General features: G+C 48.3%; 2 protein-coding genes across 2 annotated transcripts; both read right to left on the bottom strand.

Annotated features, from left to right (window-relative positions):
* Positions 1 to 6,002: 6,002 nt before the first annotated feature.
* On the bottom strand, positions 6,003 to 6,329 carry LOC122915592 (NADH dehydrogenase [ubiquinone] 1 alpha subcomplex subunit 1-like). The gene has a single exon (XM_044262341.1). It carries the CDS (start codon positions 6,327 to 6,329, stop codon positions 6,117 to 6,119), a length of 213 nt encoding a protein of 70 aa, XP_044118276.1. The 3' UTR covers positions 6,003 to 6,116.
* A 698-nt stretch (positions 6,330 to 7,027) lies between these two features.
* Positions 7,028 to 24,444, bottom strand: SUN5 (Sad1 and UNC84 domain containing 5). Its single transcript, XM_044262340.1, has 13 exons — positions 24,377 to 24,444; positions 22,791 to 22,855; positions 22,503 to 22,577; positions 21,452 to 21,518; positions 20,419 to 20,480; positions 16,968 to 17,017; positions 15,653 to 15,687; positions 14,958 to 15,066; positions 10,366 to 10,444; positions 9,384 to 9,499; positions 8,748 to 8,915; positions 8,172 to 8,258; positions 7,028 to 7,153 (listed from the first exon to the last, which is right to left on the bottom strand). The coding sequence occupies exons 1-13, from the start codon at positions 24,442 to 24,444 to the stop codon at positions 7,028 to 7,030; spliced, it is 1,107 nt and encodes a 368-aa protein (XP_044118275.1).
* Positions 24,445 to 26,305: the final 1,861 nt, after the last annotated feature.

Raw genomic sequence — 26,305 nt, 5'->3', positions numbered from 1 at the left:
CCGGCCGACCCATACTCCCAGGACACTCCTGGGTGCCTTCCTGGTTCTGCTGGCCAGGTGACCAGGGTCTAGCAGTCAAATCTCTTTGAACCTCAACTGGAAAGTGAGGCAGCCCTCTTGGTGATTCAAATAAGATATGCCAACATCCCAATGGGTAGCACTTAACAGACAGTCCAGGGCTGAGGACCCTCAGGGAAGAGGAGGAAGGAGCCCCCTCTGAAACCAGGTGTGAGAATCCGCAGAGTTCTGGGCTCCCGAGTAAACTCACCTCGCCTGGGCTCGTACACCTCCTGGGACAAGGGGCTCAGCCCCGCAGAGTTGGATTGTTAGAGAGTCCTTCTTTGGGGCATCCACTTCTACCTCCTGCTCTGGCCCAGGTCTGTCCAGGAGGATGATACGGGGTGGGGGTTTCCCCTAGTTTCACACAGAGGTGACAGGAGAGACCTCGCCATGCCAGCTTTTGGGGTCCCGGCACTGCCTGTCTTACCCTGCCTGTGGACCCACAGCCGTGGACCCCCCTACCAGCCCTTCTTTCCCAGACACGCCACCAGCAGGGACTCCAAAGCCAGACAGCCAGCCTCGAACTTGAACTTCAGCTCTGCAACACACAACTGACCACATGAGGGCTACTTCCCCCTCAATTCCTCCCATTGTACCTCCCTCATGTGGCTGGTGGGAGAAGTGGGTGTGGGTGTATACAGCAAGTGCTCAGCTCCAGGCCCCGCAGGGCCAGCCCTCCATGAAGAGGGCTTGTTACTTGTCATCTGTATTTCTCACCCATGCTTGCAAAGGGCAGGGTCTCAGAGCCTCCTGGGATGACAGCGGGCTTATCAGTACAAATTGGAAAGGGCCATCTGGAAACTTCTGTCCTGTCCCAGGAGGCCTTCTGGAGGTCAGGCCATCACTTGGGCTAATGGCTGGCTGATGACATTGATGGTGGATAAGCTGGCAAGGAAAGAAAGGAGAGATCACTGGGGAGCTTTGCTGTTCTGAGCCCTTGGGATGGACCAGGCCTCCCCTTCTTCCCCCTTCCCACTTCAGACCCACTGTAAGAGCTGAGGGCTCAGCAGACTCAAGGCTATATGTTGTGGGGCAGAAGCTCCCTGGCTCTGGGGCAGGAGGCTGGCCTACCCCCTCCTTCCTCTGACCAGACCCCTCCTGGAAACCGGCCCCAGGGAACCGCCACCATTGAGGAACAAGCAGCTTCTGTATGTCCAAAGACCAGAACGGTGAAAGGATTCTGGGGACCCCAGAGTCTAGGCCAGCCTTCCAGGCCACCCAGAGCTTCCCATAAGCCCTTGGTCCCCTGTTGGGGGAAGAAGGGCAGTAGATGGGGGTGCTTCCTCCGGGGTCCTCGCCTGTGACCATGATGCATGGTGACCAGCAGAAGTCACTTCTCAGGCTAAGTCACCCCCACCCCCGAGCCCTGGGTGGGTGACCATGACCTGAGAAATGACCATCATGGGATTCCCCCGCCCCACCTGGCCTGCCTGCGTCAGGGCTGGGAGCTAGATTTGACTCAAGGAAAGAATGTGGTCCTTCCTTCCCTCTGTCGGTGAGGGGCTCACACCCATCACCACAGTCAACAAGGACCTTTCACTCCAGCAGTTTGGGGGCCTTGGTCCACCACTGCCCAGGAGGAGGTGAGGACTAGTAGATCGTAGCATATGGGGACATGGAGGTGACTTCCTCGAGGTCACACAGTGAAGGAACAGCAGGCAGAGGTGGGGTCCAGGGTCCAGGGGTCTCTGAGGCTCAGGGAGGCCGAGGCCCTCCCATCTGCCCTACCTAGCCTGGGTTCCAGGGATTAGTGGGATTAGCTCAAATCCTGGAGCTTGAGCTAGGTTTATCGGAGGCGCCGTGCCGGGGGCCTTAAGGGGTGGTTTGGCACTCGCCACCTCCGGTCTGCCTTGGTCGCCGCCTAGAGCTAACTCCCGCCTTGGCCGGCTGCCCACTCCTCTGCCAAGTCCCGTGGGTGGGCCAAGGGACAGGCAGGCAGCCAGCCTTGTTCATTGTGTACTGGGAGGGTGGGGGGACTGTGGCCTAGAGGTGGCCCTTGTTCCCCTGAAAGATGTTGCCACAGCAGGGAGCCCTCCCAGGGGTGGAACAACTCCTTGCCCCCTGCTGGGTTGAAGAGGTTTCCGTGGTGGGTCTGGGATGAGACTGGGTCCCTCTGGGGAGGGGCCTGTCTCCTTACCTGTAGAGGACCTTCAAGATCGCTGCGGGCCTCTACCACCCAACCCAGGGCTTACGGACCTTGGAGGAGGGACTGTGGGGGCAGGTGAAGGGGAGACCCACGGCAAAGGAAGGGGAGCCTGGTCATCCAGGCTGGGGCTGAGCTGAAGCAGCGGGTGCCCCTCACGAGGAACAAGACGCCCCAGGGATTGAACGCTCTGTCTGTGCCGTCTGTGCGATTGTCCCCCAGGGTTCTGGGGGAGTTGAGGGGATCGGCAGCTCGCAGGGCCCAGCTGGGACAAAACCCAGGATTCCTGCCCTCTACTCACGGGTCCGCAGTCAGTCCACCTAAACCTTCTGGAATTTGAAATGACTGTGGGAAGTGTTGAAGGGAGAGCGAGCCCCAGGGGCCTGCGGGTTGGGCTGACGTTACTGTTACACAAAACTCACTGTGTGAGCTCAGGAAGTCTCTCTGCCACTCGATGCCCGTCTCATCTGTGGCAATGCCGTGGGGATGAGATGAGCTGGTGAGGGTGAACACACCTGGGCATTATGGAATGCTTGTGGGTGACAGGCGCGTGCCTCTAGAGCACTGGGGAGAATTTACTTGAGTCCTCCAGAGGGTGGGAACCATGGAGTGCCACACGAGTGTCACATAGCAGGAGTTTCCTCCCCAGCTACTATAACCACAAAAAATGTCACTGAGGGTGAAGATCCCATTTACAATAGTCCTACCACTGGTAAAAGATCTAAAATTAAATCTGACCCCAAAATGCAGAATTCATTTGAGGAAACCAATGACACTTTACTAAAGCTATTGAAGGAGAACTTGAAGACACAGAGAGAGGACTCCATGTTCCGGGAAGTGAAGAACCGGCATGGCCAAAAGATTTATTCTTCATACGTGAATCTGTAAAATCGCTGCAAGGCCAGCTGTTAAAAAATGCAGCTTTGTTGACACAAGAGGATGGGTAAGCTTGCCTGGTAGAGAACGTGTATGAGAAACAGAAATAGAGAACAGGGTGCTCACCATGGCACACATCAACACATTTTCCAAAGCTAACTCGAAGGGTATGGTGCTGGTGCAGGACGAGGAGGAGGGCTGGATGAAGTGAGAAAGAGACCAGAAGCCATGCGTTGACTCTGTTTCCAAGGTGCAGAGGAAAGATGGTCTATTCAATAATGGATTCAATAATGGTACCGTACTGTGGCCTTGGGTAGTCACTTAACAAAAATTAAACCAGATCCCTACCTCACACCGTGCACAAAAATAAATTCCAGTTGCACTAAAGGGCTTTTATAATTCTGAATCTTGTGTGTGTGCACAATATCCATCACCTATCACATATCTATTCTATATGTCATAGACACAGAGAGACATAGACATAATAAAATCAGTAGAAATGTAGGAGCATATTGCTATCATCTTGGAACTGGACAGGTTCTTCATGAAATGCATACAACTTAGAATCTATAAAGGTAAAGACTTAACTACATAAAGTTTTCAAAAATAACTGCTGAACAAAATATGCATTCAACAAAGAAGACAAATGGCTGGAAGAAAACGTAGAATGCCTGAGTGAGGCTGGGAAGGGCATTTGTGGGAGGAAGTGGGGTGTCTATGGCTCTGCTTTTCATCAAATCTCAGTATGGTGTGGTTTTTAAATCCCAAGAATGGGTCTAAACAAAATCTATGGAAACAATGCCAGGTTGTCTACCAGGTCCATAAATTGCTGATAACGGCCCTGGGGTGGCAGGAGTAAGAGGGGACCCCTTGGAGCCCATCCCACTGTGGAGACCGTGGGAGGCCAGGTCCTGGGGCCAGGTGCTGGTGAGGGGCCTGGTGGATAGCCAGAGGGACGGATTCTCCACGAGGACAGGTGCCAGTCCAGGGTGCCCTCCCAGGAGACTAACCTATTTCTGATTTATTCATCCTTCTAATGCCCAGCTGGACCCTTGCCAGCATCTATACTTGCCTGCCCCTTCCTGGAAGAATTCTCTCCCTTGTAGGCTCCATTCCCTGGGCCCTTTCCAGCTTTGTCAGCTTGTCTGCCACCCTGGGGCCCTGCTTAGGGGCACTGTCACCACACTCTTCCCCAGAGGACTGGGCCTCCTATCGCCTGCCTGGGGATGGAGGTTGACAACCACCTTGGTGATCATTTACTCAGCGCCCACTGTGTGCCATGCTCTGTGCTGAGAGCTCGGTGGTTGGAGCCACAGTAGGTAATGACCCTGGATACTGTTTTCAGCACTTCCATAAGCTCTTGAGTAAATAGTAAACAGGTAGGACTCAGCTAAGGCAAAGATTATGCATGCAAAATGAGTGCCTGCTTTAGGGAAGAGAAACTTCAAAAAATTTACACCTGTACTTCTCACAGTATACAGTGATGATAGAATGTGCTATCTGAATTTATAGGATTTTCTTAAGTTTCTAAAGTATCCCAAATTTTCTCCATTAATGGATTTAAGGTATTTTTAATAGCTGTGTGTGTGTGAGAGAGAATTTTTATCGTGGTAAAATACATATAGCAAAATTTACCATCTTAACTATTTTAAAGGTTACAGCTCAGTGGTATTAACTATATTCTTAAACAGGGGCCCCCATCACCACCAACCATTGCCATAGCTCGTTCCGTTTTGCAGAACTGAAACTCTCTGCAGTTAAACCATTAGCTCCCCACTCTCCCCAGCCCTTGGCCCCTGGGCCCTGGCAACCAGTCTACCTCTTGTCTCTATGAATTGGATCATCCTCAGCAGCTCATGTATGCGGAATCATACCGTCTGTCTTTCTGGAACTTCATTTAGCATAATGTCCTCCAGGTTCATCCGTGTTGTAGCCTATTACAGAATTTCCTTCCTCTTCCAGGCTGAATAATATTCCATGGTGTGTACATGTCATATTTTGTCTGTTCACTGGCTGTCGGACACATGGGCTGCTTCCACGTTCTAGTTGTTGCAAACCATGCTGCCATGAGCATGGGTGTTCAGATACCTCTTGCAAAGCCTGCTTTCGGTTCTTATGGGTGTGCACCCAGCAGTGGGATTGCTGGATCCAATGGCAATGCTAGTTTTAATATATTTTTTAAAAAGATTTTATTTATTTGACAGAGATCACAAGTAGGCAGAGAGGCAGGCAGAGGGAGAGAGAGAGGAGGAAACAGGCTCCCCGCTGAGCAGAGAGCCCGATGCGGGGCTCGACCCCAGGGACCCTGGGATCATGACCTGAGCCAAAGGCAGAGGCTTTAACCCACTGAGCCACCCAGGTGCCCCTAGTTTTAATATTTTGAGGAACCTCCCTGCTGTTTTCCGCTGTGGCTGTGTCATTTTGTGTCCCCACCAACAGTGCACAGAGTTCTAATTTCTCCGCCTCCTCACCAACACTTTTTTTTTTTTTGTAATAACCATCCTAATGGATGTGAGATGGTATCTCATTGGAGTTTTGATTTGGATTTCTCTAATGATTAGTGATCTTCAGTGTGCTTATTGGCCATTAGTATATTTTTAAAAAATGTATTTGGCAGCCAGTTTGTCTTTTTTTTTAAAGATTTTATATTATTTATTTGACAGAGACAGAGGGAACACAAGCAGGGGGAGTGGGGGAGGGAGAAGCAGGCTTCCTGCTGAGCAGAGAGCCCCATGTGGGACTGGATCCCAGGACCTGGGATCATTGAATTGAAGGCAGCTGCTTAGCGACTGAGCAACCAAGGTAGCCCCATTTGTATATTTCTAAAGAGAAATGTCTACTCAAGTCTTTCACCCATTATTTATTTATTTAGGTTCTTCTTGTTGTGGTTATTTTAGGAGTCTCGCTATACTCTGGATATTCATTTTTTTTTTAATTTTACTTTTTTATTATGCACTCCATTAATACACTGCATAACCTTTAGAAGGGCTAGATGAGCATGACTGAGTTATTTTTCATCCATCAGGAAAATGCTTCCTTAATCGATATTCTCCAAACCTTTTGACACATAGTAATGATCAACTCCAGAGATGCGCCTATCTCTTTGCATCAAACTCCACTGATATGGATAATAGGCAACCCTTTTTTTCTTGCCCCCATTGGTGAACCTGTGGATGTGCGCCGTGGCTATGCTGGGGATGACCAAGCACACGGCCATGACGCCAATCCTGGGCAGGATCTCGAACCACATCGCACCGCGGCGGCCAACATCAAAACCCTCCTTCCCGGCCTGGTTAAAGGTCAGGATATTCATTCATTATCGGCTATATCATTTACAAATATTTTCTCCCGTTCTGTGAGTTCTTTTTACTATGTTTACTTATCATCTCTGGAGGCCCAACATGGAATAGATATGTGATACCTGGGAAAAAGGAGGTCCAGAGAGGGTGTGTGTCCTGTCTAATGTCACACAGTAGATGGTCTGTGTGATGGAACACTCTGTGGTGGGCAAGGGTGAGACATTTAATCCCCCACCTCGTTTGACACAACAGCCACAATCTTGTTCTGTTGTACAGATGGGTACACTGAGGCCCTGGGTGGGCCACGTCTTACCCAAGGTCACAGCTGAGTCAGGGGCAGAGCCAGGGGATGTGAAGCCAGGGAGATGGCTTAGGTACAGAGGGGAGACTGCCTAGCTTTAAATCCTGGTGCTGCATTTGTGAGTGGCGACCTTTGGCGAGTTTTTGCTCGGAGTCTTCACTGTCTGCATCTGTGAAATGGGGCCTCGTGAAGCTCCTGTAAGGGGGCCAGGACACTCTGAACCATGGCCTCAGATACCACGTGGTAGCCCACCATCCCTCTGGCGCCAAAAAACACTCAGACTTGGGCTGGGCTGTGAAGAATAAACTTTAATCTCTCTGGGGATAGGGGCTCTGGTTCGGGTGCTCTCTAGGGCATTCTAGGTGGGGTCACGGAGCCGTGCACACGCACTCGGTACAGGCAGGTGAAGCGTGGGTTTCCCCAGTTGCTCGATATCTTCACCTTGACAGCCCCAAAAGCTCGGGCAGGCTGGTTCTGGAAGAGATTCACAGACATGGAGCCATGGAGCTTCTACTCTGCCTGTCCAGAGGGATGTTTAGGGGTGGAAGGGAACTCTCCCATTTCACAGGTGGGAAAACTGAGGCTCAGAGAGAAGAATGGACTATCCTGAAGCCACACAGGAAATTGATACTCAGGGACTGGGATGGAAGTTGCTGAGGCCAGAAGGACCGATATACTGTGACGGAGAAAGCATCCCAGCTGTCGGGCCCTGGCACATAGGGCTGCGGGACCCAAGGGCAAATCGCTGCCCTCTGTGGGGCCTCAGTTTCCCCTTTCTGTAGGATGGAAGGAGTAATATCTGCTTCCTAGGTTTGTTGTGGGCATGAAACAAGGTCCTGGAGCTAACTGGCCTGCCACCTGGTAGACATTTGCTCAGTGAGAGCTGCCTCCTTCTCTTTTTGCAACCACCCCGCATCCCCACCCAGGGATGAAGTCCAGCGCAAAAGCTGGGGTCTTGGCCTTTGAGATCTCACTGGATGCTTTGAACCTTCTAGGGAATTACAAAGGGGAACCTGAGGCCCAGAAAGAAAGGAAATGGCCAAGATCACGTAGGTTTGTGGGATCGGGGTTTGGGTCAGTGTCAGCCTGAGTCTCAGTGGCATTCTACCATCCATCCCTCATAGTCCTGCTGCTGTTCCAGCTTCCGCCCCTTCAGGCCTCTGTTAGATCAGGACCTGATGACGGGGCCTCCCAGCGTGGAGATGTTAATTTGGAAGCCAGCAGCAGCCTGTTCCACATCTGCTGTCCCTGGAGGAACAGCAGCAGGCAGGCTGGGGGAAATGATGTAATCCTAGAAGCTGGATGGATCTCCTCGGGATCCTACTTTTTGCCCTGGGCAGTGGCTCCATACTTTTGAGTCTCAGTTTCCTTGCTTATCACGTGGGCTGGTGACTGTTGTGCACACCCGGGGATGAGAAGGGGTTCCCTGGAGAAAGCCCTGCACATGTGTACATTCAATATGTGCTCAACACGGGCTGCTTTTCTCAGTTACCTGGAGCTGGAACATCTGAATGATGTTTTCTGGCTGAAACTGAAATGCCCCCAGGAACACCTCCTCCTTGGGAGAGCCTTCCATGCCCTGTAGAATCAGAACCAAGGAGAAAGTATCAGATACGGGCAGGGTCTTCAGAGGATGCTGCCCCTCTGCAGCCGAGACCTGCATACCTCCCAGGATGGGGAATTCCCTACCTCGTTGGGCATCATTCCATTACAGGACAGAATATTGGTTAGGAAAGAGCACTCTACTGGAAATCAAAAGCCTGAGGGTCCTCTCCTATCATTGACTTGTAGGATTTGGGTGTTTCCCTGACCCTTTCTGGACCTCAGTTTCCTTGTTAATGGCATCTGAAGACCAAACTGGCTCTGAAAAGCTTGGCTTGAAATAAGGTAGTTACTTGTCTTCCAACCTCAAAGGCTGTGATCAACTCAGAACCTGGTCACCCTCAGCCTTAACAGAGCCCCATCCGGCCCCCCAGCACATTGGATTGTGCAGACGGGAGTGCCTAGAGTCCCACCATAAGAGGCTGTCCCCTTAGCCAAGCCTCGCTCCCTGCTGGGGCATGCTCACGTAGATGACAAAGTCCTTGGGAGCGGTGTCCAGGCTGCCTGACAGCGAGATGGTCTTGGGGATGTGCTGCAGGGTCAGGTTGGACAGGTAGACCTTCTGGGCGAGTCGGATGGTCACCTGGCCTCGGTCCCCCGAGAAAGCCCAGCAGTTGCCAGGCGTCATGTTGGGCTGGAAGGGGCAGGTGCAGTGGGGGCTATGCTGGGTGGGTGGGTGAAGGTGAATTCCTCGTCCCACCCTGGATCCCTGGACCTCCTTTGCCCTTTGCCTCCTGGATGAGCCAGATCCTTCCATCGACAAAGCTTAGCTCAACCACCACCAACTCCAGGAAGCTCTCCTGAGAGCTGGCAGCCAGAATTAGCCTTCCCTCAGCCCAGCACAGGGAGGGCAGGGGCCTGCTTGGGGCTGTGAGGGTTCCTTGACCCTCAAGTCTTGAGGGGTAGGTGCGGGAGCTCCTTCCAGTGCCAAATCAGGCCGCCCTTCCCTGCCCCTGCCTCTTCTGTCTCCTGTTCCTACCTCTCCCCCAACCCTGGGGCCCCACCCCCTTTGTGCGCACCCCAGTGTCCGCTTCCAGGTCCTGTTCCCAGAACCCTGACCACACCCCTGCCACTCTCTCCTCGTCCCCCCAATCCCCCCTGCCTCGAGGATCACGTCTGGGGGCTGCGCATAGTTCCACAGCCTGATCCAGTTCCAGTAGGAGCGAGCCTTGTCGTGGTTGTACGTGGTTGACGTTTGCTCAAAGTCGATGGAGGCCCCTGTATGGGAGGGAGGGTCAGATTGGGCCCAGACCAGGCACAAGGTGAGCACTCTGGGTGAGTCACTGGCCCTCTCTGGACTTCAGTGTTCTCTGGGAAATGGGAGTAAGAAGAGTAGCACCAATAGGAATACTAACGTCCACCCCACAGGACTGATGTGAGGAGATGAGTTAGCCCACCAAAGCCCTTCCCTCCGCATTGATGTCAACCTCATTATTTCCACAGCTATTGTTAGGACTATTCCACAGAGGAGGGCACTCCTGCCCTGAGAGTCTAAGCCAACGCCCTATGACCCTGCATGCCCTTGGGTCTGGGTTAGCCCAGGCAGCCAGTCCACCCTGCCCGCCCCACCTCGCCTTCTTCCTTATGCCCCTCCTGTGCTCCTGCTGTGTCCTCATGGGGGTAACATCACAGGCACTCCCCTGGGTCTGAAATACTTCTCCCTCCTGGCCAGGTCGCAACCCAAAGGTCCTCCCGCACACCCCTCTGCCCGGGGCCCCCTCCCCCAACCATCTGTTCTGGTTTTCCACAGCATTGATTCCCACTTGCAATCAGCCCCTGTTGGTTTTTTTGTGGCTGGACTCCCCGACGTGGGGCAGGTGTGGCTCTGCTGGCCTCTGGGTCTGGAGGATGGTGAATGGGTAGACGGGTTAGCTACCTCCTCTCCCTGCCTTAGCTCCCTTTTGAGACAACAGAAAATTGTAGCAAGAAAATCATCTGGGGGACAGAGGTTATCTCTGACCGTGAACTTTCCAGTAGCAGAGAGTGCATCAGACCCGAACAGAAATCTATCGTCTGAAGAGCTTCTGGGGAAACTTGAGGAGGGTAGATTAGTGGGGGATGGGGGGTGAGGGGGACTCACTTACCTATAGACTTTAGGGCAAAGTCTGGCTTTTCAATAAAATCTCCTTGTATCATCTTCATTATTTTCTGGGCAATTTTTTGCTAAGGAGGTAGAAAACACAAGCTGTATGCTGACATCCCCAGATCACATCCCTGTGTGTGTTCATGCCAGGTGACAGGCGGCTGCAGGAACTCCCTTGTCCTTAACTGTTTACCCCTGCCTGTGGAGACGGTGGCTGGTCCTGGCACAAGATTCCCCCAGTCGCTGCGCTGTGAGGAGACCCAGGTGACATAGAGCCATCCTTACCCCACCTCCACACTGGTTTTCCTCAGTGCTTCCACATGCCCCATGACAGGGTGTCCCACGTGGGACGGGACTCTGGGTGAAGTGAAGCGGTAGGGGGTCTGGAGTCAGGCAGACTTTCACTGCTGAGGGGTTTGGGGCTAGTTACGCCCCCTCTGAATCCAGGCCTTCTTGTCTGGAACATGGGAACGATACTCATGTCCCCCTCCTGCTACTGTGGGGATGACAGCCAGGACTTAAAAGGCTGCTCCTGTGTGCAAGGACCGTTCTCGGTGTCCCATGTGTTCACTCTTAGCCCCTTCACAACAACCCTCGAAGGTATGTGCTATGATCACCCCTATTTTTAAAGATAAAAATACTAGGGTACAAAAGGGAGCGTGGGGGGCACCTGAGTGGCTTAGTCAGTTAAGCGTCTGCTTTTGGCTCAGATTGTGATCCCAGGGTCCTGGGATCTTGTCCTGCATCGGGCTCCCGGTTCAGCAGGAAGCCTGCTTCTCCCTCTGCCTCTATCTCTGTCTCTGTCTCTGTCTCTCATGAATAAATAAATAAAATCTTAAAAAAAAACAACAACAGAGTAGCACGTGTGAAGTTCTATAGCTGGTAAGAGGCAGACCCAGGCACTTCGGTTCCAGCGTTTGGGCTCTTAGTTACTAGCTTTCCTGCCAGATACAGCCTGCAAGCACCTAACCTAGTTGGTGCTCAGGAAAGGCTGGCTATTATTTGTATCAGACTCTTGAAAACTGTGGCATATTGTATTTCCCCAAAATGGCCGCAGCAATGTCTCCTGTGACACACTTTTCTTTCAATACGACTTTGATACTAAACTAAAGTTCCCTCCCATCAGTCTGGGTGGGCCTGTGGCTACGGCAGAGGTGAGGCCTTGTGACTTCTGGGCTAAGCCTTAAAGGGCCTACAGCTCTACTTGGTCCTCTGGGGATGCTCACTCTTGGAAGCCAGCTACAATGCTGTGAGGAAGACCACACAGCACCGAGAGCCCAAGTATGGGTGCTTTCATCAACAGCCTTGAGTTCCCAGCTGATAACCAATATCAACTTCTAGACATGTGAGTGAAGAAACTTCCAGATGGGTCCAGATAGAGTTGCCAAGTCACCCCAGCCTTCAAGTCTTCCTAGGTGAGGCCTCAGACATTGTGGAACACTGGCAAACAAAATAGCATTCTGTTTGAATCCCTGACCTACAGAATCTCTGAGAGTGATCAGATGTTTGTTTTGCATCACCAAGTTTTGGAGTAGTTTGCTGTGTGACAAGAGTAACCAGACTAGCCACGGTATTACAGGACAGTTATTATGATTTGTTTTGTTGATGTGGAAACTTGGAAAGTTTGATGACCTGCTTAACCTCCAAAAGGTAAGAAAAGGGGACACCTCAGTGGCTCACTTGGTTAAAGTGGCTGCCTTTGGCTCGGGTCATGATCCCAGGGTCCTGGGATGGAGTCCCGCATCAGCCTCCTTGCTCAGTGGGGATATCCTGCTTCTCCCCTGCTTGCTACTCCGCTTGCTTGTGCTTGCTCCTCCCCTTGCTTGTGCTTGCTCCCCCCTCCCTCTCTGTCAAATAAATAAAATCTTCAAACAAACAAACAAACCCCCAAAAGGTAAGAAAATATATTTCATCCAGAATAGAATAGAAATCTATGAAAAGGAACACCTAGAGAGCAAAAAAGAAAATTCTTGGGAATTCATAATATATTAACAGAAACAAACAAAAAAAACCCCAGTAGAAGTTTTGGTAGATAAAGTTGAGATCATGTTCTCAATTTCAGAACAAAGAGAAGAAAAAAGGGAGAATTGGAAGAAAACAGAAGATGAGTTCAGGAATTTAACATCCAAACAATAGTTGTTTAAAAAATGAGAATAAAACAGATATGGCTGGGGGGAAAATACCCATTTAATCACATGCGTAAAGAAGACTTTTTAGGGCTAAAAGACATGAATATCCACACTGTAATGGCCCCAAGGGTAGCCAGCCCATAAGCACACTATCATGACATTTAAGATGTAAGGTGAGATGTAGGGCTTCCTGGTAAGATTTAGTAAATTAAAGAGGATCAATTCTTCCACTATAAAAACAACTAGGAAAAGCCATATAGTCTATAAATAATATTTTAAAGACACCACTGAGCTATGGGAGCAATGAGGACAAGAAGGATTAAAATTCTATAGAGGAGAGAACCATTCTGAAATTTCCTGACAATATTTTAATCCCTGAGGGCATTTGCTAATTCTGGGCATGGGCTGAAGATGTGGGCTTAGGCTGAATAAGGGCTGCTACTGGTGAAAGATAAAGCAGCAAAGATTTTAATAGTCACAAAGGACTAAAAGGACAAAAGTGGAAACTTGATAAGCCTCAAACCTGAATAGTTTCCCCATAAGATGTTAATTGCAACCCAGAACTATGGAAGAGGTTAAAGAGCTACTTGAAAACTTCTGAAAGACAGAGTAAAACTTCCCAGTTTCACAACGTTTGGGAAACTAAGTCCCTTTTAGTGAGGGGACCTCAAATAAACCTAAGCAAGAGATTAAAGCCTTACAAACATCTTCCTAGTATATATAAGAATCATTCGGAGGGCTTGTTGAAACACAGATGGTTGGTTCCCATCCTTAGTAGGTTGGAGGGGGGCCCATTAACTCAAATTTCTAGTATCTCCCCAGGTAATGCTGATGTTGCTGGTATGGGGGGTCATACTCTGAGAACCACTGCCCTAGAAGGAGTGGTGAATCAATACTGAGAAGCTGTAGCTGCACCTAAGGACTAAACCAATCATGGGCACAATTAAAGGCTGAGAATCCAAGGTTTCCCTGGCAGAGAAGGTTACCCCTGGGGTCAGAGATTTTGCATTGATTCAAGGCTGGAAGACTTGGGAAGCCTCAGACATGTGGTCAGTCTTTCCCAATAAGAGATATACCAAAAGTTTGAAGCTGCATGGGCAGGATATTGAAGGGTTACCCTTAACCTCTGACTAAATCTTTCACAAATTGCAATCCAGGTCTGAATCAGCTGAATGAAGGTCTACATAGAAGTGATCAGAGTACTCATCTTCCTTACAAAGAAAAGGGAGAACGCTCTCTAGTTGAAGTTATAATTTATATCTGGAGCATATAGTTCCTTCATATACAATGTTCAGAAAAACACACAAAAAATCTAGAGACAAGACCATATGATTGAAACTCCAAAGAAAAACAGACAATAGAAAAAGACCATAGATGATCCAAAGATTGGATTTAGCAGACAAGGATTTAAAATAACTATGATAATATATTAAATAAAAGAAAATAAAATTTATTGGAGAATTATTTTGGAGAATTTCACCACAGAATTAAAATTTATGAAAAAGAATTAAAAGTATATTCCAGAACTAAACAAGGTAACATATGAAATTAAGAACTTACTGGAGAAAAATTAATAGTAGATTGGACAGAACAGAATACGAGATCATTAGTGAACCTGAAGAAATGTGAATAGAAAACATCAAAAACTGAAGCATATAGAGAAAAAGAATGAAAATCAAACACACCAGGTAATAGCATAGTAATTACATAGAACACACTCTAAAAATCTAGCATAGATGTAACTGAGTCCTGGGAGAGGAGATAGATAATGGGGAAGAAACAGTATTTTAAGAAACAATAGCTGGGGTGTTTCGGAGGCTCAGTAATTAAGCATCGGCCTTCAGCTCAGGTCATGATCCCATAGTCCTGGGATCAAGCCCTGCCTTGGGCTCCTTGTTCAGCAGGAGGCCTGCTTCTCCCTCTCCCATTCCCCCTGCTTGTGTTCCCTCTCTCGGTCTCTCTCTGTCAAATAAATAAGTAAAATGTTTTGAAAGAAATAATAGCTAAGAAATTTAAAAAACTATTGAAAAACATAAACCCATAGATCCAATAAGCTCAGCAACCCCACCCCAAACAGGTTAAATATAGAACACTGGAGATAAGAAGAACATCCTACAAACACCCAGAGATAGGAAAAAAGTAACAGACCATACTCAAAGGACCAATACTAGCACTATTACACTTCTCAACAGCAACACAGAACACAGTAGTGGAATTTCTTCAAAATTTTCAGGGAAACTTTCATAGAAAGGCTTTTATACCCAGCCAAACTATCAATCAAAGGCAAGAATAAAATAAAGATATTTTCAAATGTGCAAGTTCTAAGCAAATTAATAAGTCTCCTATTTCACTTTCTTCCAGGAAGTTATTGGGGGATGTGTTCCACCAAAACTTGAGAAATGAAACAAGGCATTAAACAAAGAGAGAAGTCAAATGTTTGGGAGGAGAATGGCCAGTATCTCACCTCATCTGACATGGCTTCCATCAACTGGAGCTTAGCAATGAGCTGGGTCATGTTACCTCGGAGGTCCTGGATTTCCCCAGTGTGATGCCGTACCTTCTCCTGGTACATTCTTAAGAGGAAGGAGTTAAAACATGGACCAACTGGTTTGTGATGCTGCTCTTGTCACTCCCAGCTTCTACTTTTGTCAGTCAGCCCACAGAGAATTAGCATCACATTTTCTCACTCTCCTGGCATATCCATCAGGTTCTTATCTTTGAAATACTACTCATACTCCTCTTCCTACTTGGAATATTTCAAAATTCAACTTACTCCTTCCAAATATTCCTGAGTATTTATTTGCAATTAATGATGCTGCCACCAGGTGGTATCTTGTTGGTTAAAATTTCTACTCAGCTACCAATTGCTAAGCACTAACCTTAGACCGGGAATTATTCAGAACAATTTGCATCTTCTTTAATATTCATAATTACCCAGAGCAAGGTGGGTGTTAGCTTCATCTCATAAATGAGAAGTCAAAGGCCCAGAGAGGTGAAGTAACTTGCAAAAGTTTAGCCAGGTAGGAAGTATGGGAGCTGGGATTTAAATCTAGGTTGGTCTGAAGGCAGAGCCCACAATCTTAGGCAATACATCACAGGCCCTAGATATAGTTCTGGCTTTTAGGTGATAATAGGACTTATTTAGCAGATTCTTCTTACCTCAAGCTTTGCAGTGGACTATTTATGCTGTCATCCTGGTAGGGTATTGAGGAAAGCAAGGGATCTTTTTCAGATGGCCTAATCTGGGCCCAATTGAACTTTATCCATCCATTCTCCCACAACCATAAATTTAACTATTCACCCACCTACCACCTATCCAAAACCCAATATAACCTCCATTTTAAATCTATCCATCCACATTCATCTCCCCTTCCACCCATCCACTATTCCATCCAAACACATTTCCCACTCATCTACTCTTCCATTTATCCAAATTTCCTTATTCATCCACCCTCCTGTCCATATAACTTACCTTATATATTGACCCTTTCACCAAACCATTCACTTTCCCATCTATCCAACCTCTCAACAACCATATGTCCATCCATCCATCCAACCATCCATCCATCCATCCCTTTATCCACCTGTATATCACATCTGCCCTTCTATCTGTTCATTTTCTCATCCATCCAATCTCCCATTTATCCGTCCATCTATCCCCAAAGCCATTTCCCCACTTCCCTGAATTCATCACTTCTACTCTCCCATCCATTCTCTCTCCATTCCACATTTCCATCTGATCATCAGTCAACCAACATTGATAGCAGTAGCACTGAGCCCCAGCCCATTCACTGGAATGAATCAGACCTGGTTCTGTCTTCAAGAGAGTTCCCAATACAGTTGGGAAAACAGTCATGATTACAAAATATTGCATTCATGATTATAGAAAATTGTGGGAGGAAAGGGGAGTATCATCACCTCCACCTGTAATTTCTGAGGGAAGTGACATTTTAGCTGAATCCTGAAGTATATAAAGGAGTCTAAAAGGGGAGAAGAGGAGAGGGAGGGACAAACTCCTCAGATCCCTTTTCTCTTTAGGCCTTCTGAGGCTATTTACTGTCCTCTGACAAGGATCTCTGGCCACTAATTTCCTCCTCTTCCCTCCCCAGGAACTACAAAGCAAATGGTCTCAGAACAAACTGCCTTGTGTAGAGAGAGAACTGTGTTCCATCCTCACTCTCCCACTTTAGAAGGGAGACTTGGCAAAGGAAAGATAGGTCACCTCTGGGAGTGAGTGACAGGAGAGTCCTTCTATAAGAAGAAGAACTATTGTATCTGACCTTTTAAAGTCACATTTTGGTGGGAGAGATGGGTTCCAGGTAGGTGTCATGGCAGGGGCAGAGATTTGGGGCTGGGATGAGTCAGGAACTGACTAGGGTCCAGATATGGTGAGAGTGAGAGAAGCTGATGGAGGCAACATTGTCTGGTTGGAGTGAGGTTAGTCAGTGGTGGGACCTGAAGAGTGCATACTCACCTGCCAGACTTCCATTTTGGATGGTAAGTGCATAGAAAACATCCAGAATCCTGTGGGGACAGGAGAATGAGAGGAAGCCATTTGAGATGAAAGGTTAAAAGCTTGGGCTTTGGCATTAAGGTATCTGGATTCAAATTCCAGCCTTGGCACTAACATTGCACAACTTTGGAAGAACTTACTCTTGCTATACCTAAATATCCTCCTCTGTAAAATGGGAATAACAGTAACATCCACTTCATGATCAAACAACATCATCTATGCAAAGTGTCTCACATAAACCAAATAATTCATGTCCCATCTCCTTCCCCTCTCCCAATTCTACTGGGGATAATTGATGAAGAGAAGAAAATAAGATGGTCTTCCCTGCACTTTATGATCTCTGTGCTACCTGAAATCCTACCATTCAAGCCATTATTAAAAGTCTTTAAAACTTATTTGTTATTCATGATGAAACAATCAACAAACCAGGAATAGAATGGAACTCTCTCAATCTGGTAAAACCCATGTATGAAAAACCCACAGCTAATAACATGCTTAATGGTAAAAGATTGGATGCTTTCTTCCAAAGATAAGTGACAAGACTAGTATGTCTACTCTTGCTATTCCTTTTTTTTAAAGATTTTATTTATTTATTTGAGAGAGAGTAAGACAGAGCACAGCAAGGGAGAGGGGGAAGCAGGCTCCCTGCTTGGGGAAGGAGCTCAATGTAGGGCTTTATCCCAGGACCCTGGGATCATGACTTGAGCCAAAGGAAGATGCTTAACCTACTTGAACCATCCAGGTGCCCCTACTCTTGTTATTTCTATTTAACATTGTCCTGATGGTTCTAGCCAGGTCAGTTAGTCAAGAAAAATAAATAAAAGGCAGATGACAATACCTTGCATAAAGAATCCTAAAGTATCTAAGACTGGGTGTCTTGCCCAGTGTCAGAACAGCAAGGATACAAGATCAGTATATGAAAATCAATTATATTTCTAAACACAAGCGATAAACAATCTGAAAATAAAATTAAGAAAACAATTTCATTTGCAATAGCATCTCAAAGAAGAAAATACTTGGAATAAATTAAACAGAAGTGCAAACCTTGCACTCTGAAAGAAACAAAACATAATTGGAAGAAGTTAAAGACATGGAGATATATATATCAATAATGGAAAGATAACCCATGTTCATGGATTGGAAAACTTAATATTGTTAAGTTAACACTACTCCCCAAATTCATCTATGAATCAATGCAATCGCTCTCAAAATTCCAGTAGACTTTTTTTAAGAAATGGAAAAATTGATCCTAAAATTCATATGGAAATGTAAAGGAGTATAACTGCCAAAATAATTTAAGAAGAATGAAGTTGGAGAACTCAAACTTCTGGATTTCAAAACTTACTATAAAGTTATAGCTATCAATCCAGGGTAACACTGGCAAATAGACATATAGATCAAGGGAATAAAATTAACAGTCCAGAAATAAACCCTCACATTTATGATCAGTTGATTTTCAATAGGGGTGCCAGACAATTCAATAAGGTAAAAATAGTCTTTTCAATAAATTGAACAACTCCATTCAAAAGAATGGAGTTGGATCCTTACCTCACAGCATATGCAAAATTTAGCTCAAAAATGGATCATAGATCTGAAAGTAAGGGCTAAAACTATACAAATCTTGAAAGAAAAAGTGGTAGTAAGTCTTTATAACTTTAAGTTGGGCAATAGTTTCTTGCATCTGACACTAAAGCACATATATGACAAAAGAAAATATAGATAAATTGGACTTCATCAACATTTTAAAAATTGGGGGTGCCTGGGTGGCTCAGTCAGTTAGGCATCTGCCTTCAGCTCACATCATGATCCCAGGTTGCTGGGATCAAACCCCTCAACAGGCTCCTTGCTCTGCAAGGAGTCTGATTCTCTCTCTTCCTCTGCCTCTTCCTCAGCTTGTGCATGCTTTCTCTCTCTCTCTCTCTCTCATAAATAAATAAATAAAATATTTTTTAAAAATTAAAAAATTGTGTCACAAAGGACACCCATCAAGAAAGTGAAAAGACAACCCACAGAATGGAAGAAAATACTTGCAAATTGTATATCTGATAAGGGACTTGTATCCAGACTATATAAGAAACTCTTACAAGTCAATAATAAAAAGACAAACCAATTTAAAAATGGGCCAAGATCTGAATAGACATTTCTCCAAAGATCTACAAATGACCAATAAGCACGTGAAAAGATGCTCAACATCGTTAGTCATTAGGGAAATGAACTAAAAACCGCAATGAGATACCCACTGCCACCCTCAGATGGCTAAATGAAAAGACAGATAATAACCAGTGTTGGTGAGGATGTGGAGAAATTGGACCCTTATACATGCTGGTGGGAATGTAAAATGGTGCAGCTACTTTGGAAAAAAATTTGGCAATTCCTCAGATAGTTAAGTAGAGACTTGTTGCATAACTCAGCAATTCTGCTTCTAAATATATATCCAGGAGAATTTAAAACACATATACACACAAACATTTTACTGGAACACTCACGGGAACACTATCAATGGTGGTCAAAAAGCAGAAAGAATTGTAATATCTATCAAACAGTAGATGGGCAAACGAAATGTGGCATATCTATACACGGAATATTTTCAGTCATAAAGAAGGGTCAAATGCTGAGCCGTGCTACACACCATGGATGAACCTTGAGAACACAAGTGAAAGAAACCATCAAGACCCCATAGTATCGAATAATTCTATTTATATGAAATGCCCAGAATAGGCAAATCCATAGAGACAGAAAGTAGATTAGCGATTGGTCCTCTAGGTCGGGAGTGAGGGGGAATGGGAAATGATGGATAGGGACTGAGGAATGTCTTCTTGGAGGTAGTGAAAATACTGGAATTTGATAGTGGTGATAGCTGTAGGACTTTGTGAATATACTAAAAACTAGTGAATCAGACACATGAAAAATGGTGATCTTTATGGTATGCAAATTATATCTCTATAAAGCTGCTATTTTAAAAAATGTTATTTGTTAGGTTAAGTTTCCTAGGAATTTCTAATTTCCTAGGAAATCCACACCCCTCCCCCAAACCCGAGTCCCTGGGCCAATATGCTTGAGTGGAGAGAGGAGATCCCTTTGCTTGGGAAAGTAAAGCCATGATGTGGGAGGTGATAGCAGTGGCTGGAAGGAGCCACAGAAAACTCAGAAGTGGGTAATAATCATGTCATGGTTGGGGGAGAACTTTACAGTTTTCAAGGCTTTTCTTAGCTTTCCAAAAATTTCCTTGGTCATCAGTTAATTTACTCCTCACAGCAACACTCATTAGACAGATGGGGAAACTGAGGCTCCTAGAGGGTCACTGTCTTGCCCAGGATGACATAGTCAGTGTCAGAGCCTTCACTCTTTCCCTCCCCAGGTTGGGCAAGAGCTCAGGAATACCTCCACCTGGGGCAGGGCCCTGGAAACGTACCAAAAGCACAGAGGACCAGAACACCTGTCTTTTCCATGAGCTTCTGGAAGAACAGCTTGCATCTGGAAGACAGAGAATCAGCAGTCAAGGTGAAGAAGGGCTTTGCACAGGCTAGCAAGTCTTGGCCTGGCCTTTGCCCTTTTCCTACCTGGCAGGGCAGGACCCACTCTGGGCAGTTAGACACGCCCTCCAAGACGCTGGCTGAGTCCTGGGGCTACGCAGCATCACAGGGGAAAGAAGGCTCTTACCCAGTATTTGGGGCCATCAGAGAGCCACTGACAGTGGTCACCCACATCCTCTTCACACCCTTTCTCTATCGGCGAACTGTCTGTCCCTTTCTTTCTGTCCTGGTGACCACATCCTTCAGAGTTCAGCACAAATGAACATCCCCTCCTTCTGTGACCTCCAGAGTCAACGCTGACCTCCTCCTCTTACCACTGATTTAGGTGTCTGTCTGCCTTCCTCTGATTGGGAGCTCAGGAGTGGTGAGAGTCAAGGCTGGGTTCAGAATAGGCATTAAGATGTTTGGAATGCAAACTCTAAGTGAATGAATGATGTGGAAAGCTCTACAGGAATTTGGAGGGGTTTGCATGGACCAGAAAGGTGAAGGGAAAGGATGGGACCTGCATTCCAAGCAGGAAAAACAGCATGTGTCAAGTACTGGGGCAGAAACAGGAATAGCAGGTCCAGGGGGTAAGAACCCTAGCCTTGCTGGCCCAGTGGGTCCACAGCAAGATGCATAATGAGGCAGCTCAAAAAGGAAGCATGGGGAAGGATTCTGGAAGGCTGCAGGCAAAGGAGGGAGTCACATTCTGAAGAGAGGGGATATAATAAAAGCCAGGTTTGGGATGTCTTCTGTGGTCTGGTGATCAAGAGGAGGTTCAAACCAGTGAGGGGACTGCCATGGTAGCCAGCTGCATGTTCCCAGCCCCATCAGCATCCCCCTCTCAAGCCTCCCCCTGCCAGCCTCCCCCTGCCAGCTCCCCACTCCCCAACCTCCCCTGCCAGCCTCCCCTCACTTGCCCGTGCCCACCTGCAGGTATTAAACAGAATCTGGTGAGCCTGAGTCCTCAGGAAGCAGGCCAGACAGGTGATCCAGGCTGTGGAGGAGGCAGGAGAGCTGTGAGCAGCTGCACCCTTGTTCTTACTCTACAAAGCCTTGCAGGGGGCGAGGCCCTCTTGCTGGGGGACCCTCCCAATTTTCTAATCAAGCCCAGGGTAACCCTGCTCTGCTTACGGGTCAGCACCAGCTCCGAGGGAGGACAGGTCCTAGAGGTGAGCCCGGCTTGTGACTGGTAGTTAATGGCTACCTCACAGTGGCTCCGGAGCACAAGAAGTCTGGGGTGTACCTCTGCCCATTCCCAGACACTGGGAGCTTCTCAAGGGCAGGGTCCCTGTCTGGTTTATCCCTGGGGGCCCTGCGTGGCCCAGCATGGAACTGGATAGAAAGTTGGGGTTCAGGATAGATAAGTAGGTGGGAAGATGCATGAATGGACAGAAGAATGGTGAGACAACAGCTTGGAATTTGGCAGAGTAGGAAGACAGATGAGTTGATGGAAGGCTAGCTAGAAGGATGGGCAGGTGGACGACTGGGTGGGTATGAATATTAGCAGATAAAGGTTGGGGGGGACCTGATGGTTGACTCATTGAATGGCTGGCTGGCTGAGCTAACGGGGTGTACAGCTATTACAACAGATGTTCTGAGAAACGACTGGGTGACAAGTAAGTGGAGGAGCAGGTGGCCAAACTTTGGGGTGTGCTCAGACCATGTTCCGGAAGTGAGGGTGCATCACATCAGACCATTCCCATGACTTCCCCAACGGCCTCCTGGTCCAGGGCCCAGGCAGGTGGTCAAGTAGGGGAGCGTCCGACAGCTCTGTCTCCAAACGGCGTGTCTCCCTCCGACACCCTCTCTCCAGCCACCAAAGAGATCCTGGCTGGAATGACACCCCTGACACTTTCAGAGTTCTCTCCCTCCCCGGCAGCCAAGTGGAGGCCTTACTTCCCCAGGTCAGCCAGCCTGTGGCTGGGCCCTTTTCTCTGGCCCACGCTGAAGGTCAGGGTGGTTCTCAGTATATACGTACACACACAGACCAGCAGGCACTGGGTCAGGCCCGGGGCTGGGGCATTGAGGCGGATGGGCAACACGAAGGCATCACCTGCAGAGAGCACGGGGCTGTCATATCAGGGCCAGCCTCGGGGACCCTATGCCTTACAGACACCAGAGGAGCACCCTGAGCTGGGGGCAGACATCCCTGCTCCCCACCCCGCCCCTCGCTGGGTGACCCCGGGGTGCCCATCTGGACATCTCTGAGCCTCGGCTTCTTGCTCCTCCCAAAGACCCCGGGGCTCCCCCTCCCCTCCCTGCTCACTCGGGTTCGGGTTCGACAAATTGTCCTCTGTTACCCGGCAGGTGTTCCGGCCTCTTGGGGCGACCCTGGGGATGACAAGATTCACAATCGCATTTTATAATTTTCAAGAAACGTGGTACCCGCCTGTACCAGATTGAGAGAATGAGGTGCAGAGAAGTTTGCCCGAGACCCCCAACCTGTGAATCAGGAACACAGCCAAGTCTGACCGACCCCAAACCCAAGTCTCTTTTGAGACTTTTGAGACCTGCTCGGTCTCCCAGCAAAAGGACTTCGTCTGCTGTGGTAGTCACAGGTGGTTATCACCCAAAAGCCAATCATCCCCTCGCTGGCAGGAGGCTGATTTTGGTCCCTTGTCCCCCTCCTACCCTGTGTGAGTTTCGATAATCCTGATTGCTCTAAGCCTGCTCTAAGCCTACCCCCAGCGCCTTATTGGGTGCTGCTTATTGGGTGGGAGGAGGTCTGCAGGGGTGAGGGGTGGGGTGGGCTGGGTATAGGGGTCTGGCACTTGCGAAAAAGGCTTTCTCGTTGCTAAAATGAGACCCACGGGAAGCAAGTCCCGTTCTCTTTGTATCTAGACAGCCAGGCTTCTCTGGGCCGCTGGAGCTGCAGTAGTCAGCTGTCACAGTGGGGAGGCCAACAGGGAGAGTGAAATGATAGTGGGGACCTGGGTCTCGGGGACACTGCAGACATGTGGAGTTGACGTGCTCTGAAACAACCCACCTCTTGGGAACTTTTGGTGTGTGAGATAACACATTTTTTTAATTTCTTAAGACAATGGTCTCTGAACATTTATTATTACACCCTCTTCCAATGTATTTATGTTTATTTCTTAAGAAATGATATATACACAGGCACCTGGGTGGCTCAGTGGGTTAAGCCTCGCCCTTCGGCTCAGGTCATGATCTCAGGATTCTGGGATTGAGCCCTGAATCAGGCTCTCTGCTCATCGGGGAGCCTGCTTCCCCCTCTCTCTCTGCCTGCCTCTCTGCCTACTTGTGATCTCAATCTTTCTCTGTCAAATAAATAAATAAATAAATAATTTTTAAAAAGAAATTATATATACATTACCACATAAATATGATTTACTCTTTCAAAAGTGAAAATCTGTTCATATATTCCCAAGTAATAGAAATCAAAAGAGGATGCGCTGAAAATATACACACTGAAGTTCTAGTAAGTTCTCCCCTTCACGCAGGGGATTGTTTTCCATACCCTTTGGAATATACACGTCCCCTTTTGGAATATACTCTGCCCCAGCGATAGGCAGAGGTGAGCATTTCACCATCTACCCACCGTCTCCCAGGCTAAACTGGGACCTCCGTGGGGGCCGGTGCAGCCCATGTCCCCGGCACCCTGCCCAGTGCCCGCATACAATAGGTGCTCAATAAGCACGTGTTGAAGGGATGACTGCCCCTCCACTCCCTTGGTGGGGAGATTTTAGGAAAGCAACCACCAAACTTTCCTGACCTCGGCTGCTGCCTCTGTGAAGGCCGTCAGTCATGCCTGCTCATCTCCGGGGAGAGGGCCGAGGGCCAGCATTTGGTAAACTGCAAAGAACTGGGCAGGGAGTGGGCTGCCGTCCTCACCTCCTGGGCCGGACAACATCCTCCGGCGGGTCACACAGGTCCACGGGGCTCCTTGAGGACCGTGGCATCGATTTTCTTCTCTAGGAAATCGAGGGGGAATGGTACTGGGGCTCTGGGGGAGTTGGCAAGGGAGAAGTGGCTGCCGCTGCCACCAGCTCCTAGCGTTCCCTGGCAGGGGCCGCACGGGGTCTCGCTGGGTCAGGTGGAGCTGTGGGCACTGTGACCTCATAGAGCAGGGGGCGGGGGATGGAGGAGAAGGCTCTGTCGAGTCTCTTAGCTTGGTTCCGGAACTCCTCCTTGGCCGAACCCATTCTGACCCACTTTCCACTTTTTAAGATGAGGCCCCAGGCCAGGAAGGGTCATGCCAGGATCTCAGTGGCTGGGCAGGAGCAGAGCGGAGGCTCCAATACCCAGACCAGGCTTTCTTTGTGCCCCTCACCCCCCAGCTCTTTCCCTGTGGGTCTGCTCACTGCTGAACATTTCGCAGAACACAGAATATTGCATATGCTGTTATTTTAATAAAATTCTGCATTTCCTGGAGACAAATAAAAGCATAACAGTGGAAATGTCTGGCTACATTTTTTTCCATCAGCCTTGACGATGGAGAGTTTATTTAGATTGTGAAGCTAAAAGGAACTCCTTTTGCCCCTGGGTGGCAGTTGCTGAAATTGTAGGCTAAGTTGTTGTGGGCCAACTTAGCCTACAAGGCAAAGATTTGCCCCTCAGGAAGGCCTGCATACTAGAACCTGAACGTGGGACAGTGTTAGGTTACAGAACAAAGATGATCTGAGGCTTGCAGATGGGATTAAGGTCGCTAATCAGCTGATCTTGAGATAGAAGAATATTCTGGCTTATCCTGGAAGGGTCTGTAAATGGAAGAGGGAGGCAGAAGGGACATGGGTGGAGGCAGGAGGAACCCTCAGCCCCAACTTGCTGGTTTGAAGGTGATGAGGCCTTAAGGCAGCCCGTGAAAGCAGCCTCCAGCAGCTGGAAAAGGCAGGGAAGCGAATCCTCCCCTAGAGTTTCTAGAAAGGAGCAAAGTCCTGCCAATACCTTGATTTCTGCCAAGCCACATCCATGCTGGACTTCTGACTTCCAGAAATATAAGATAATAAGTTTGTGTTTTAAGTCACTGCGTTTGTAGCAATTTGTTATAGCAGCAATAGGAAACTCATATGGTACCTCTGAGAATCTTCAGTGAAGGGGAAGCCCTGAAATGCTGCTCCCAGAATTGGTACAAGGGCCTTTCAGTTGTTCATTCATTCGTTCATCCATTCATTCAACAGATACTCACTGAGCGTCTGGTATGTTCCAGGCACTGGCTCTAGAGGTGAACAGAACCACTCCTGTCCTGGGGGAGGACAAAGTGGCTGGTGGAGAGCCTTGCATGTCTTAGGCGCTCACCCAACCATGCTGGCCACTGCTGTAGGGAGAAGGGGCTAAGAATCTCCCTCCTTTGTGTCCCTGGGCTGTCAGCCAATGCGCCCCACACTGGATATGTCGAGGAAGAGGAAGTATTCATGACTAGAGCAAACATCGAGAGTGGCTTTGGTCAATATTTGTGCTCCTTCCCACCGAGCCTGCTGTTTGCCCCCGGCCATGGTGAGGGCCAGGAGGCCAGGAGTAGGGTGTGAGGGAGCACTGGGCAGGGGGGCTCCGTGCTCTGAGGGGAGGGCTTGCTGGTGTCGGTGGTCCCTGGCAGTTCTGTGGACCCTAGTGGGGATCCAACACAGGGTGGGCATGGCCTCTGGGCCTGGCGTAGGGGCTGTATGGAGTTGGTGGGAGCCATGAAGGGCTCTGGAGGGGGGAAGGCTCCAAGTCCCTTTGTGCCCATACTCCAGCTGAGCCATGCAGAGGGACAGGCGGGCTCTCCCTGCCATTATGCTATTGCTTTCTGTGCACAGTAAATGCACAAACACGTAGACAACC

Source organism: Neovison vison, chromosome 8 (assembly GCF_020171115.1).
Source record: "Neovison vison isolate M4711 chromosome 8, ASM_NN_V1, whole genome shotgun sequence".
Taxonomy (NCBI): Eukaryota; Metazoa; Chordata; class Mammalia; order Carnivora; family Mustelidae; genus Neogale; species Neogale vison.
The sequence above is the reverse complement of the archived record's forward strand: the minus strand, read 5'-3'. Positions and strand labels throughout refer to the sequence as shown.